The sequence below is a fragment of the Brassica napus genome, chromosome C4 (genome assembly GCF_020379485.1).
Source record: "Brassica napus cultivar Da-Ae chromosome C4, Da-Ae, whole genome shotgun sequence".
NCBI classification, from domain to species: Eukaryota; Viridiplantae; Streptophyta; class Magnoliopsida; order Brassicales; family Brassicaceae; genus Brassica; species Brassica napus.
In genome coordinates this window covers 14,694,864-14,711,607 of record NC_063447.1, presented here as the reverse complement: position 1 = coordinate 14,711,607, position 16,744 = coordinate 14,694,864, and the positions used below count along the sequence as shown (strand labels likewise).

The 16,744-nt window shown below is 31.5% G+C and overlaps 3 protein-coding genes across 4 annotated transcripts; 2 read left to right on the top strand and 1 right to left on the bottom strand.

Annotated features, from left to right (window-relative positions):
• The first annotated feature begins 239 nt into the window (after positions 1-239).
• On the top strand, positions 240-4,549 carry LOC125585364 (putative receptor-like protein kinase At2g30940). The gene is made up of 6 exons (XM_048754294.1): positions 240-2,189; positions 2,377-2,478; positions 2,539-2,661; positions 2,798-3,050; positions 3,121-3,333; positions 3,419-4,549. The coding sequence occupies exons 1-6, from the start codon at positions 1,654-1,656 to the stop codon at positions 3,485-3,487; spliced, it is 1,296 nt and encodes a 431-aa protein (XP_048610251.1). The 5' UTR covers positions 240-1,653; the 3' UTR covers positions 3,488-4,549.
• A 36-nt stretch (positions 4,550-4,585) lies between these two features.
• On the top strand, positions 4,586-7,247 carry LOC106451366 (ATP-dependent zinc metalloprotease FTSH 2, chloroplastic). 2 transcript variants are annotated; one of them, XM_013893286.3, is made up of 4 exons: positions 4,586-4,734; positions 4,832-6,321; positions 6,396-6,636; positions 6,719-7,247. In XM_013893286.3, exons 2-4 carry the CDS (start codon positions 4,832-4,834, stop codon positions 7,067-7,069), a joined length of 2,082 nt encoding a protein of 693 aa, XP_013748740.2. In that variant the 5' UTR covers positions 4,586-4,734; the 3' UTR covers positions 7,070-7,247. The 2 variants fall into 2 exon arrangements, with proteins under 2 accessions (XP_013748740.2, XP_013748741.2); XM_013893287.3 differs by having other exon boundaries at positions 4,814-6,321.
• Positions 7,248-7,397: 150 nt separating this feature from the next.
• Positions 7,398-8,552, bottom strand: LOC106451367 (cilia- and flagella-associated protein 251). The gene has a single exon (XM_013893288.3). It carries the CDS (start codon positions 8,550-8,552, stop codon positions 7,398-7,400), a length of 1,155 nt encoding a protein of 384 aa, XP_013748742.2.
• Positions 8,553-16,744: the final 8,192 nt, after the last annotated feature.

Genomic DNA, 16,744 nt, shown 5'->3' with positions numbered 1-16,744 from the left:
TAATTCCTACTGTGGTTCGAGTCACAAACCACTGAGAGCTTTGGCACTCGGTTCAGGCTAAATCAAGTGGAGTTCATCTCCCACCTTTCACCTTTTTCATCAACTGTTGGTCTCTGTCCACACCACTTTGTCAAAAACGAGTTCGAACAGGAGCATGTGATGACTACGCCAAAGATGGATGCAGCTCTCAGAAAACCTATGCTGATGTGGTGATGGCTGATAAAATATACATACCTCATCGTTATGGAAGCTATGTGTACGAGACAAAGGAAAGTAAATGGGAAACAGACTATATGCTGATTTCTAAGCGTTGCGTGAATGAATGTGTGGTTGATGATGTATTGTACTCCCATGATCGCGTTATGAACACCTTAAGAGCGTATGATCCAAATCAGAAGTCTTGGAGAGTGGTGGAAGGCGTGGAAGAATTGTTGGCTAGGACGATATGCTCAGACTGGTCGTATACTGTGAGATATGGTGGGAATCTGGCTTTGCTTTTCAGAAGACCAGGTGAGATTTGGTGTGCGGAGATTTCGCTGGAAAGACGTCTAGGTGGGGAGATTTGGGGTAAGTTGAGTGGTGTGATCAGGTTCTGACTGGAAATTTTAAAGTTATGAAATCTCTATCTGTTATGGTTTGATGCATGAACTCTCCTTCGTATTTATATATATTTAGTGTTTTTTTAATTTAGTTATTATGTTCAACTTCACCCAAATGCCATGATGAGTTCTCTTTTCATCGACCAAATTGAATTGATAATTTGAATGTCCTGACAGGAACATATTGGTTTGAATTTAACTTAAGGTTTGTAATGCTATATTTGGTTCTCTGTATCAGTTAGATCAATATCCAAGCAACAAAACTCAAACCAAGAAAAGCTACAACTCAGAACAAGCTACAACTCAGAACGGCTATTAGTCTCATTTAAGAGAAACACTAGATACTACTTCAAAAAATTGCAGCTACATGATTAAGCACAGTCTCTTAACTGGGTTCTTAGCTTCGGCTAAGAAACGGTTCTTAACTTTTCTTAGATTTTAACTAAGAAAAACTAAGAACCGTCTCTTAAATAAGAGATATAAAAGCTATTAGCCGAAAAGTGTAAAAAATAAAAATTGTCAAATCGTGAGTTAAGAACCCGATTAAGAGACTGGGGTTAATCAATAAGCATACATAGGTTTAAATGGGACTAAAGTAAAACACGTAAGTATAGAAGCTGTAATAGGGTAGAGAATTCAAACACATTGTAATAGAGTAGGGAACGAAGAGTAAATGAATATCATCCTAATCTTATGGTTATAAGAAACAAATTTCTGATCTTTTTCTGATCTTTTTTTTTGAAATAGTTTATTTATTGCTGAGTGACAAGTTCATTATTCAACTCCTTGAGATGTATAAGATTTTTTTTTTGTGTGTGTGCACCTAGAGGTATAAGATTCTAATCGCTAAAAACTCTCAATGTTTGTTACAGATACAGTCAAGCAACCTCTTTTTGCTACATCTTTGGATACTACCAAACCTTTTCAGACTCTTTCAAAACACATTTCAAATTCGAAAAAGATAAAAATAACATATTGATTCAACTGGCTAGAGATCTTACTGTTTCACACTCTCACCGCTTCGTCATCTTTATCACTACAAAGACACATAGCTATGAACAGAATCATGTCATCACAAAGATCAGATTTGATCGAACAAAAACTCTCACAACACACTTCTTTCTTCGGCATCAAGCTATGGATCCTCATTACAGCTTCCGCCTCCATAGCTTTCCTCCTAGCATTCATTGTCTTTGTCTCCTTATGTTTCATCTTTCACAGGAGAAGATGTAGACAAGAGCCATTCAGACTAAGATCAAAGCTTTGTCTGCCTTTGTCACGCATTCCCTTAAACAATGACAGGCGGCATAACCCGTACAACCGTTGCCCCGAGTATATAGAGAGCGGGAGAATCTCCTCTCAGGTTGGATGGTCATATGCTCATCTTCCCTACTACACCAGAAGCTTCTCCTCTACCACCAGCAGCTTTGGAAGCTTCACCGTGTTTACGTTCATGGAGATTGAGAGTGTTACAGATGGTTTTGCAGACGAGAATCTGATTGCTAAAGGAGATTCTTCAATGGTGTATCGTGGAGTCCTGATGGGTACAGTCAATGTTGCTGTCAAACGGTTCTTCCCCATCTATCAAAGGTTTTTTTAACCTTTTAACTCTTCTCTTTGGTCTCGTTGATTGTTTGCACTGCCGAAACTAGACACAACCTGATGAAACATTAGGATTAATCTAAATGTTTATAACCCTATAAATCTCAAATAAATGTCTAGATATTTGTTTGTCTTAGAATTTTGATATTTTGATACAAGACAATAATAAAATCAGGTATGACGATAACGATTTCATAACAAGAGCTGAGATGATTGCAAACGTTAGACATAAGAATGTTGTGAGACTACTCGGATACAGCATTGAAGGCGACGAGAGGTAATACATATGTGTGACTTTGCTTTGGATTCTTGACTCACAAGTTTGTATGAATTTTAGGGCTCTCGTGTACGAGTATGTAGAGAAAGGAGATTTGCACGAATGGATTCATGGATCTTCAGGGAGAAACCAACCTCTGGCATGGAGTAAGAGGATGAAGATCATTCAAGGAGTAGCAAAAGGGTTTGATCTCTTCTTTTTGCAATTCAAACCTTTTTTTTTTTTTGAACGACTAGGAAATTCTGAACCCTAAAATCCGTACATATTTGTTGTTATTACGAGAGAACATTGTTGTATTATTATGTTTTGTGTGTTACAGACTCGCGTATTTTCATGAAGACCTTGAACCAAGGATCACTCATCAATACGTAAGACCGAGCAAGATTCTTCTTGATTATCATTGGAACCCTAAGATAATACTAGCTATCCCAAGTCACAATGATAGTCCAATGAACTCAACATTTGTTCCTTCACCTAATAATCTGGATGAGAAAATCGACATTCATTGCTTCGGGACTTTGATAATGGAGCTTGTCTCCGGGAGAGTCTGTGTAGACCAAAGCTCACCACATGTAAGCGTACACATAGTATAACATAAGCCCTTTGTTATATGTGCTGTACATTTCTTAAGCTTCTTTTCAGGTTTATCTGGTGGACTGGATCAAAGAGATGGTGGTGAATCACATGATAGTAGATGTTCTTGATCCTAGCCTCCCGGAGTTTCCAACATTAAAAGAACTCAAACGGATTGTCTTGATCGCCTTACGCTGTGTTGATCCAGAAATAGAACAGAGACCTAAAATGGGAGATGTGATTCACATGCTCCAGCCGCATGACTTGCTACTGAATAGTAATGTAATTGATGATACTTTAATTGTGCTGCCTTAACAATTGTCCATTTCTTAACTTCTTACATTACTTTGTTCGGTCTCTGGTGCAGGCAATACGTAAGCCTCAGAAGGTTACCAGGTCACGCGAGGTCTCTAGAATCAGTATCATCGGAACATGAATCCCAAGCCAACAATAAATTATTACTAGTTTTGGAGTTACCATGCCATATGGAAGCGTTTAAACGACAGTCGCCTGAGACGTGTGCCAATAAAATGCATTGGTCTGCTTTTTAACCTCCTTCTTTGGCATCATATCTGATTATGCAACTGCCCATATATGTCTTTCTTTATCACTTATCTCCATTGTTTTGGACTAAACTTCCTTTGTTCTATTCTACTTCCAGTTCACATTTTGAGACACAGTTAATTGCATCTTTGACCAAAAACTTAATTAATTACATCTAACACAACAAATACAGAACAAAAAGAACTTCACAAACACTTGGCAAAACCACAGAAACTAAAGCAAATACATAAATAAAAAACAATCAAATCAAATTATAATTAAAAAAGAAACTCATACACACACTAAACACTCAATTGTACTTTATTTTTCTCTGTTTGATTGTTGTAAAATAATTTCTATTGTGATATGATATTTTATTAAACAACAAAGACTTGTATTCTTTTAACAAACAAAAAAAAAACAAAGACTTGTATACAAAGATGTTTGGGGGATAAAAGAAGAGAGGCAGTATCGTAGATAAGCACAGAGAAAAAATGACCATGGACGAGTCTGGAAACAAACAAGAAAAAAAACACTTGATAATCAAATCCTATGAAACCAGCTTATACGTGTTACCAAAAAAAAATGAAACCAGAAGACTTTGATTGGTGACATGAGATATAGTTGATTAAATTTGATTTAGAAGCATAACTCATAAATATTATCAATCATGGATATTTTTTTTTTGAGTTAATCTTTAGAGTTATGATGTATTGTACTTGATTTATAATTTTGAGTTAGTCTTTTGAAAAAAAAAATAACTCAATTGTTAACTCAATTGTTAACTCAACATCAAACAAAATTCAACCGTAAGTTAAACCAAATCCCTAATCTGAAAACAGTGGCTAGCTAGTGGTGACGATATTGAATATTCTGTCAAGATCAAATTCAAGCAGAATATAAGAGGCAGACGGTCCCACGGATAGTCGATAAACCAATTAAATTAAGTTAAATTAAATTAATTTTGGTCTTGATTATCCATTCGGTGCTTGTTAGATCCGGTTCACTTAAATGACCACTAAATGAAGAACACGTTAGCTCTTCTTCACGAACCACATCTGTTACCTTCAAAAAATTCCCCAACCCCTTCCTTCACTCATCTCCCCTCTCCTTCCCCACTCTCATCTGCAATCGATACAGGTTCTTCTTCTTCTTCCTTATTCTTTTGTGCATGAATCTTACTCGTTTGCTATCATCTAACTACTTTTTGATTCGTTAGTGCTCGATTTCATTACAGATGGCAGCTTCATCTACCTGTCTTGTCGGAAACGGATTGACACTACACACAACCAAACACAAGCTAAGCAAACACTTTCCACGCAGACAGATTGGTCTTTCCTCTTCAGTTACCAGAACATCCAAGGTTAATCTCGTGAAGGCTTCTCTGGACGCGAAGAGACACGAAGGAAGAAGAGACTTTCTCAAAGTCTTGTTAGGAAACGCTGGAATCGGTTTGCTCGGAAGCGGCAAAGCAAACGCCGCAGACGAACAAGAAGATGCTTCCTCTTCTTCGAGGATGTCGTACTCAAGGTTTCTCGAGTATCTGGACAAGGACAGGGTGAGCAAAGTGGATCTCTACGAGAACGGGACGATAGCTATCGTAGAAGCTATTGCTCCTGAGTTAGGTAACCGTGTCCAGCGCGTTCGCGTTCAGCTTCCGGGGCTAAGCCAAGAGCTTCTCCAGAAGCTGAGAGCCAAGAACATTGACTTTGCAGCGCATAACGCTCAGGAAGATCAAGGCTCTGTGTTGTTCAACTTGATTGGGAATCTTGCTTTCCCTATGCTCTTGATTGGTGGGTTGTTCCTTCTCTCGAGAGGCTCCCCTGGAGGAATGGGCGGTCCAGGTGGCGGCGGCCCGCTTCAGTTTGGTCAGTCCAAAGCCAAGTTCCAGATGGAACCAAACACCGGGGTAACGTTCGACGACGTTGCTGGAGTCGATGAAGCGAAGCAGGACTTCATGGAAGTGGTGGAGTTTCTGAAGAAGCCTGAGAGATTCACCGCGGTTGGTGCTCGGATCCCGAAGGGAGTTCTGCTTATTGGTCCTCCCGGTACTGGGAAAACGCTTTTGGCGAAAGCTATCGCTGGTGAAGCTGGCGTGCCTTTCTTCTCCATCTCCGGGTCTGAGTTCGTTGAAATGTTTGTCGGTGTTGGTGCTTCCAGGGTCCGTGATCTTTTCAAGAAGGCCAAGGAGAACGCTCCTTGCATTGTCTTTGTAGATGAGATTGACGCCGTTGGTAGGCAGAGAGGGACAGGGATCGGTGGAGGTAATGACGAGAGAGAACAGACTTTGAACCAGCTGTTAACTGAGATGGATGGGTTTGAAGGTAACACTGGTATCATCGTTGTTGCTGCGACCAATAGAGCAGACATTCTTGACTCTGCTTTGCTTAGGCCAGGACGGTTTGACAGGCAGGTGAGTGTTGACGTTCCGGACATCAAGGGGAGGACAGATATCCTCAAGGTTCATGCTGGTAACAAGAAGTTTGAAAATGATGTCTCGCTTGAAGTGATAGCGATGAGGACGCCTGGATTTAGCGGAGCGGATCTTGCTAACCTGTTGAATGAGGCTGCCATTTTGGCTGGACGACGTGCGAAGACGGCGATATCGTCGAAAGAGATTGATGATTCCATTGATAGAATCGTTGCTGGGATGGAAGGAACTGTGATGACTGATAGCAAGAGCAAAAGCTTGGTTGCTTACCATGAAGTTGGTCATGCCGTGTGTGGGTAAGTGAGAACCTGATTAAAAAAGCATGTCTTTGCACAACTTTTAAATTTTTAACTCATTTTGTTCTTTGCAGAACATTGACTCCAGGACATGACGCTGTGCAAAAGGTAACGTTGGTACCAAGAGGCCAAGCGAGAGGACTTACTTGGTTCATTCCATCAGATGACCCCACTCTCATCTCCAAGCAACAACTCTTTGCAAGGATTGTTGGTGGACTCGGTGGTAGAGCCGCTGAAGAAATCATCTTTGGTGAGCCTGAGGTTACTACTGGCGCCGTTGGTGACTTGCAACAGATCACCGGTTTGGCTAAGCAGGTAGTTAGCTATAAACACTTTCATCTTTTCACATTGTTCATGCTCGTACCTGATGAGACTGTTTGGTTATTGTACTTTGCAGATGGTAACAACATTTGGGATGTCTGAAATTGGACCATGGTCGTTGATGGATTCATCGGCACAAAGCGATGTGATCATGAGGATGATGGCAAGAAACTCCATGTCTGAGAAGCTTGCTGAAGACATTGACTCTGCAGTGAAGAAACTATCAGACAGTGCATACGAGATAGCTCTAAGCCACATAAGGAACAACCGTGAAGCCATGGATAAGCTCGTTGAAGTGCTTCTGGAGAAAGAAACTATTGGAGGTGATGAGTTCAGGGCAATTCTCTCCGAGTTCACTGAGATCCCGCCGGAAAATAGAGTTCCTGCCGCAACCACAACATCAACACCAACACCAGCTTCTGTCTAGGTAATGAATCCGTATACTTTTGATTTTTCTGCACATTTGTACTGTCAAACTTCATCTCTAGAAATGTGGTTTTATCCCAGTACTGTGTAACGAGTAAATGTTAAAATGGAATTGGTATATTCACCAAAGCTTTGTTCCAAGCTTGAACACCTTCTATTGAATGTTTGCACATTAGTTATCCAGATTTGCAAAACTCTAAAGGTGTTCTCAAGCTCTGCACAAGCATGCGATCATGTTCCGTAAACTTATTTACATTCTCTCAGTAATCAAACCCTAAAAAGCATCAAACTTGAAACCAGAGGAACATCATTGTTCAGGTTACCAAACCTTAAGCAGTTAATGGCTTCACGCCACTTCCATTTCCATCACTGGCTCTCTCGTTTTTACCTTTCTTCACCCACACCATTGTAGCAGTCTCAATCGGCATTCGGACACGTCCAAGAGGCAAATCATGATGACTCCTCGTTTGTGCCTTGAGATGTTTGGTTTCTTGGCCTCTTTTGATAGAAAGATGCTCAAAATGTGTTTCTATGGCCGGCACAGCTTTCTCAATACTTGTGTTTCCCATAGCTTTTTCTTCTTTCCTCCTATAAACTCGAATCTGATCTTTCAGAGTATTACTCTCCTTAACGGTGTACTCAGGCGGCTTACACTCTTCGACCTCTTGATTTGTTATCTTCTTCTTCCTACCAAATCGTTTCCTACGTCCCCTCCTCTTCTTCTCCACTGATCCCTCGTCTTCACCTCTCTCACTCCCGATCGCCGCCGTTTCCTCGTCTTCACCCCACCCTGCTTCTCCGTCTTCAGTAGATTCGTCTTTCTTACTGTTCATGCCCCAATGCTTGTGATCGCTTTGATGTTTGTTTACTTCGACTCTTTTGATAGAAAGATGCTCAAGTTGAGTTTCTATGGCCGTCACAGCTTTCTCACGAGATCCAGCTCTTTGCTTTTCCATAGCATTTTCTCCTTTCTTCTTATAAACTCGAATCTGATCTTTCACCGGAGTGTGCATCTCAGCTGGCGGCTTGATTGATCCACAATCCTCGACCTCTTGATTTGTTATCTTCTTCTTCCTACCATATCGTTTCCTACGTCCCCTCTTCTTCTCCTTCTCCCGTAATCCCTCGTCTTCACCACTCTCGCTCCCGATCGCCGCCGTTTCCTCCTCCTCACCTCGCCTTGCTTCTCCGCCGTCGATAGATTCGTCTTTCTTACTGGTCCTGCCCCAATGCTTCTGATCGCTTTGATTCAATCGCATCTCATCGAGATCCTCCACTGGTTTCTTCGGATCGTCTCCTATCGTTTCCTGTTCTTCAGCGTGTTGATTACGTCGTCTCTCTTCATCTTTTCCTTCTTCTTCTTCTTCCTTTCGCTCCCGCTCTTTCTCTTTGATCCATCGCTCCCGGAGCTGAAGGATGCTTACGTAATTAGCCGGAACTGAAGGAGTCATCTTCCGTTTGACGACGTCAGTGGTCTCCTCCATCGATATATCTTCCTTCGCTCGTAATACAAACAGTAACAAACAAAACGGAAGTGAAAAAGCTCCAACTTTGTTGGCCCTTTGGATCCTAGAGGCCCATTGGCCCGTTACTTCCTTCCTTTGACCAAATATAAGGTTTTGTTACAAAAGTCAATATCTTGCCTAAGAGTTTTAAGATGGAGCCCATATCATTTATTTATCACAGTATAACTTGTCGTATTTTTCTTCTATATAAGGAGTGTATTGCTTTTATTCCTTTTTTTTTTTTTTTTTTTTTTTTGATTAAACACAGTTTCCCCAACGGCTTCCTAGGCCCAAGAGACTAATCTGTGTCGCTGCGGCCCGAATGTTAAATCCGCAGTGGCCGGGAATCGAACCCAGGTGGCGGTGCTCACAGCTGTGAGTCCTTTACCACCAGAGCTAGACGCCCCGGTTTTTGCTTTTATTCCTAACTTACGAAAGGTACTATCATCTTTCGTTATCTCTCCTTCTATAATATACTAGGAGTTAATCCGCGCTATTTTGATTTTCAAATGTTAACTATATAGTTTTTTTTTACATTGTATTATGAACAACAACAAAATTCTGAATTATATGTTTGTGTGAATATATATTTCTTTGGAAAAAACATAAAACTATACATTTTTCAGATATATGTTTAATATAGTTTTTCATTTCTTATATTGTATATTTAATTATTATTTAGTTTTTATTATATTGTAGGACAACTCTCTCAAATATTTTTTTTAAGTTTTTATCACAAAAATAACCTTGAATATGTAAAATGACCAAAATAGCCACTTTTTATTTTCAAAATTTTAATTTTAATTTGAAATCCTATCCTCAAAATCTCACCCTTAACTCTAAACCCTAAATCTAGATTAGTTAACCCTACGGTATAAATGTATTTTTACTCTTTAATAAAAAAATTTTTTGGTCATTTTTCTCATTAAGGCTATTTTGTGACAAAAAGCTGACAATCTTAAGAAATTTCTCTATATTGTATATTTATTTATTCTAATTTTCTTGCTTTTATATCAAAAGGTAAAATTACAATAGATATTTAATGTAATATTTCTATGTCTTATATTGTGTATTTGCTTATTATTTATTTACTTATCTATACGTTTTCCATTTAACTATACATTTTTGAGATAGATGTATATTTTTTTTTATATTGTATATTTACTTACTATTTATCTTTTATTATTTTGTATATTTACTTTTTCTAAATTTCTTGATTTTATATCAATGATAATATTATGATATATATTTAATATAATATTTTTATTTTTTATATACAATATTTACTAATTATTATTATTTTTTATTTTTACTTATTATAATATGTAACATTTTTATCTCTTATATTGTATATTTATTTATTATTTATTTCTTCCTATATTGTACATATATTTACTTACAAAAGTATTTGTAAATAATAAAAATGTAAAAAATACATTTTTCAGATAGATGTTTGATGTTAGTTTGTATTTCTTATATTGTGTATTTAGTTATTATTTATTTTTTCTTATATTGTATATTTAATTTTTTTTATTCTAATATTAAGATAGATGCTTAATGTAATATTTTATTTCTTATAATTAATTATTGTTGTTAAAAAAAATACTTAATTATTATTTATTTTACTATACATTTTTCAGATTGATGTTTAATTTAGTTTTTTCAGTTATAATATTGTATATTTATTTATTGTGTATTATTTTTATATTGTATATTTATTAATTATAATATTACGATAGATGTTTAATATAATATTTCTATTTGTTAAATTGTATATTTACTTATTATTCATTTTACTAAACATTTTTTTCAGAGAGATGTTTAATTTAGTTTTTTAATTTTTTAATTATATTTTACCTATTGTTTATTTTTTCTTATATTGTATATTTATTTATTTTAATTTTCTTCCTATTACACCAAATAATAGTATTATGATAGAGGTTTAATGTGATATTTATATTTCTTATACTGTATGCTTCTTTTACATATATTGTATGCTTGTTTTACTTATATTGTATATTTATTTATAAAATATTTGGAAATAATAAAAATGTAAAACTATATATTTTTCAGATAGATGTTTAATGTATTGTTTCTATTTCTTATATGGTATATTTACTTATCTAATTGTTTTTCTTTTATATCAAATTGTAATATTACGATAGATGTTTAATGTAATATTTCTATTTCTTATACTATATATTTACTTATTATTTATTTTATAATATAATTTTCAGATAGATACTTAATGTATTTTTTTTATTTCTTATATTTTATATTTACTTATTATTTTTTATGTTTTATATTTACTTATTATAATTATATAATAAATGTTTAGTGTAATATAGTTATATTGTATATTCACTTATTATTTATTTAACTATACATTTTTAGATATATGTTTAATTTACTTTTTCCATTTTATATATTGTATATTTAATTATTCTAATTTTCTTGTTTTTATATCAAATGATAATATTATGATAGATGTTTAATGTAATATTTCTATTTATTATATTGTATATTTACTTATTATTTATTTTTTCTTATATTGTATATTTAATTATTATTTTTAATGTAAGGTTTCTATTTCTTATATTTTTTATTTACTTATTATTTATTTTCTATTTTTTAAATAATAATGCCACGTCTCATGGGAGGAGTTTTTTTCGCTGATGTGAACCTTCTATGGAACCTCAAAATGTCTCTTTTATTAGTATCTATTTCTACTGTTGTATATTTACTTATTATGTATTTTTCCTTATATTGTATATTTACTTATTCTAATATTATGATAGATGTTTAATATAATTTTTTTTATTTTTTTAAATTGTATATTTACTTATTATTTATTTTTCTAATATTTTTTTCACGGAGATGTTTTATTTAGTTTTTAATTTCTTGATTGTATTTTACCTATTGTTTATTTTTTGTTATATCATATATTTATTTATTTTACTTTTCTTGTTTTTATATCAAATGTTAATATTATGATAGAGGTTTGAAGTAATATTTATATTTCTTATATTGTATGATTGTTTGACTTATATTGTATATTTACTTATAAAATATCTGGAAATAATAAAAATGTAAAACTATACATTTTTTAGATAGAAGTTTAACGTAGTTTTTCCATTTGTTATATTGTATATTTACTTTTTTATTATATATTTACTTATCTAACAGTTTTGCTTTTATATCAAATTGTAATATTACGATAGATGTTTAATGTAATATTTCTATTACTTATATTATATATTTACTTATTATTTATTTTATTATATACTTTTCAGATAGATGTTTAATGTATTTTTTGTATTTCTTATATTGTATATTTACTTATTCTTTATTTTTCTTATGTTTTATATTTACTTATTGTAATATTATAATTAATGTTTAATGTAATATTTTTATATTGTATATTTTCTTATTGTTTATCTTTTCTTATTTTGTATATTTATTTATTATAAATTTCTTGTGTTTATATCAATGATAATATTACGATATATATCTAATGTAATATTTTTATTTCTTATATACTATATTTTCTTATTAATTTTTATTTTATTTTATATTTATTTATTCAATACGTTTTTCAGATATATGTTTAATTTAGTTTTTTTATTTCTTAATTATATATTTACTTATTATTTATTTTCCTTATATTATATATTTACTTATTATTTTTTAATGCAATGTTTCTATTTCTTATATTTTTTATTTACGTATTATTTATTTTTCCTTATATTACAAATTTACTTATTATTTATTTTCTATTTTTTAAATAAAAATGCCACGTGTCATCTTTCGGAAGAATTTTTTTTCGCTGATGTAGACGTTCTATGGAGCCTCAAAAGATTTCTTTTATTAGTAAGGACTAGGAGTTAATCCGCGCTACGAGCGAGAGTATTTTTATTTTCAAATGTTAACCATATAGTTATTTTTTTGAACGTTGTATTCTGAACAACAACAAATTCTGAATTATATGTTTGTGTGAATACATATTTCCTTAGAAAAAAATTAGAAAACTATACATTTTTGAGATAGATGTTTCATATAGTTTTTTCTTTCTCATATTGTTTATTTATTTTTTTATTTTTTTATATTGTAGGGCAATTCTCTCAGATAGATTTTTTAAGTCTTTGTCACAAAATAGCATTCAATAAGGAAAATGACCAAAATAGCCCTTTTTATTTTGAAAAATTTAATTTTTATTTTTAAAAATTTGAAACTCTATCCTCAAAACCCCACCCCTTAACTCTAAGCCATAAGTCTATGTTAGTTAACCATAGGGTATAAATGTATTTTTACTCTTTAATAAGACTTATTTTGGTCATTTTTTTCATTTATAGCTATTTTGTAACAAAAACTTAAAAAGGGCAATCCTAGAGAATTTTTCAATATTGTATATTTATTTATTCTGATTTTCTTGCTTTTATATCAAATGATAATATTACGATAGATGTTTAATGTAATATTTATATTTCTTATATTGTATATTTACTTAATATTTATTTAAATATACATTATTCCATTTAACTATATATTTTCAGATAATTGTTTAATTAGTTTTTCCATTTTTTATATTGTATATTTACTTACTGTTTATCTTTTCTTATTTTTTATATTTACTTATTCTAATTTTCTTGCTTTTATATCAATGATAATATTACGATATATATTTAATGTAATATTTTTATTTCTTATATATTATATTTACTTATTATTTATTCTTTCTTATATTGTATATTTACTTATTATATAATTTATTCTTTCTTACTTATTATTGATTTTTTCTTATATTTTATATTTATTTATTCTAATATTACGATAAACATTTAATATAATATTTCTATTTCTTATATTGTGTATTTAGTTATTATTTATTCTACTATACATTTTTCATATTTATGTTTAATTTAGTTTTTTATTTCTTAATTGTATATTTACTTATAATTTATTTTCCTTATATTGTATATTTACTTATTAGTTTAATGCAATATTTCTATTTATTTATTTACTTATTATTTATTTAAATATACATTATTCCATTTAACTATATATTTTCAGATAAATGTTTAATTAGTTTTTCCGTTTTTTATATTGTATATTTACTTACTGTTCATCTTTTCTTATTTTTTATATTTACTTATTCTAATTTTCTTGCTTTTATATCAATGATAATATTACGATATATATTTAATGTAATGTTTTTATTTCTTATATATTATATTTACTTATTATTTATTCTTTCTTATATTGTATATTTACTTATTATATAATTTATTCTTTCTTACTTATTATTGATTTTTTCTTATATTTTATATTTATTTATTCTAACCCTAAACCTTCAACTCTAAACAATAAAACATCAACTCTAAACCGTAAAACCTAAACACTCAACACTAAATCCTAAACCCTAAAAGTAAACTCTAAACCCTAAACCCAAAAATATTAATCCTAAACCCTAAAACATCAACTCTAAACCATAAACCATAAACTTTCAACTCTGAACCCTAAACCCTAAACCCTAAATCCTAAACCATAAACCATAAACCCTAAAATTAGAGTTTATGTTTTAGGGTGTAGATTTGAAAGTTTAGGGTTTTAGGGTTTAGGGTTTACGTTTAGGGTTTAGAGTTGATGTTTTAGGGCTTAGATTTGAAGGTTTAGGGTCTTAGGGTTTAGGGTTCGGATTTCAGAAAAATATAGGGTTTAGGGTTTACGTTTGGGGTTTAGAGTTGATGTTTTAGGGTTTAGATTTGAAGATTTAGGATTTAGGGTTTAGAGTTGATGTTTCTGGGTTTAGGGTTTAGAGTTGATGTTTCAAAGTTTAGGGTTTAGAGTTGATGATCTAGGGTTTAAAGTTGATGTTTAAGTTCAGATTTAGGGTTTAGGGTTTACGTTTAGGGTTTAGAGTTGATGTATTAGGGTTTAGATTTGAAGGTTTAGGGTTTAGAGTTGATGTTTCGGGATTTAGGGTTTAGAGTTGATGTTTCGTAGTTTAAAGTTTAGAGTTGATGATTTAGGGTTTAGAGTTGATGTTTTAAGTGTAGATTAGTTAACCTTATGTTTTTTTCGTCAAAGGTAATCAAAAGGTTATAAATGTATTTTATCATTCATTAAAGATAAGAGTGAAAGTGGTTACTGTAAACATTAAAAATGGTACTTTGAAAATAGTAATTTTAGAAATTTCCCATAATATAATAAGTATTCGTAAGATGGTTATGCCCGCATGTGCGGTCAAAACACCTAGTTTTCTTTATATTTATATTTGAATTTAGAATCTATTCAAATCTATTCTATTATTTGAGAAGTGAATTTGCTGATTTGTCATATTCTCCATAATTTTAGGTAATTTTTTCATTTGTCATGTTTTTATTAAGTTTTAGCTAAATCATTGATTTATTATTAGTTTTTAGCTAAGTCGCTAATTTATTAATTTTAAAAAATACCCTTAATGAACCTTATATAGTTATATATAAACGTCTTTCGTCGTTCACATGGATCAACATCTTACGGTGTGGTTTACAGAGTCAATATAAGTGTGTAATGTTGTCGACAAAAAAAAGAACCTTATATATAATTAAACAAAATTCATTTTAATAATAATAAATTTATATTCTATATTAAATATTTAGTTAGTTTTTCTTGTTTATCATATTTTTATTAGGTATTAGACTTTTAACTAGGTTATTGATTTATTATTAGTTTCTAATTGATTCACTAATTTATTAATTTAAACAATACCCTTAACGAATTTTATTTTAATAATTTTAAATTTATATGTTATATTAAATATCAAAAAATTGATTATAAAATAATATAATAATTAAATTTATATGTTATATTAAATATTAACCAATTGATTATAAAATAATATAATAAAATTATCAAAAACATATTTAAAAATAAGATAATTTTATATATCTTGTGTTGCTATCTAAAAAAAATATTTTTATTATAAATTTTTTAAAAAATAAGATACAAAACAATTTATAATTAAATATTGCTCAAGCAAAAAAAAATATTTAAAGATATTTTCTAAACTATTTCTAAGATATAAGTATTTTAAAATAATTAACACAATCATAAGTATATATTTTGATGAAAAATATTTGACATATATAAATACTTCGATGTTTGATTTCAAAGTTTGAAAATATAAATAATAATTTATTATGCTGATTTTAGATTAATAAGACATAAACTAATAAGTATTCATAAAAAGATTATGCGGACAAAACACCTAGTTCTCCTTAATCATCAATCCAATAAATTCCTATAATGTTTGTTCCAGCATTGTTCCAACACAAATTAATATTTAGATGACAAGATTTGTTTTCACATTCGTAGATTAGTTTCTAGGGCTTTTTGCAAAATTGACCTACAACTTAAAGTCAAACACAAAAACTAACCTCTTTTTTTTTGAAAATTGGTTTTGCCCTATTCACCCCACAAGTTCATATAACTTACGAAAATGCCATCAATTTTTTTTTTTTTTTTTTCGAAAATGACATCTTTACTCTCTCACCCTCATCATCTTCAAGTAATTACAAGATTGCAATTGTCATCAATACCACAACCACCATGAACAACAAATTTGAAGCTCTTAATGCTCCCAAATCGATTTACCCTTCTTTTTTTTCCATTCTTGTGAACTAAACACAACATATCTCTCACTTTCTCTCCACAATGAGCTAAAAAAACCCAAGATTTTGATTCTAAAATTTTTATGGTTCATAGAGTCATAGAAGCTAACGATTCTGGGTGGGTGACTTTCGTTTGTGATTATGTGTGCTTGGAGAAGCCTTATGTATGCTAAGAAACTTATCTCACCAATTTAAGGTATGACATCGAGTTTTTTTCCAGATCTGTTCGTCAGACGACTTACTTGGGAAGTCGTCTGGCTGTAGACGACTTACCTGGAAGTCGTCTGGTCAACGCAAAGGTTATTTTTGCAATTGACTTTGAAATCTGTAACCTGAGACGACTGAAAGTTAAGTCGTCTACTATTGTTTGGTTTCAAAAAAATTTCCAAAGAACCTAGACGACTTACATTTCAGTCGTCATAGGTTAGTTTTGCATTTGACTGGATTATTTCAGAAGTTTGACTTTTCTGGACGACTTACATTTCAGACGTCTACTGAAAATTAAAATAATAATATTTT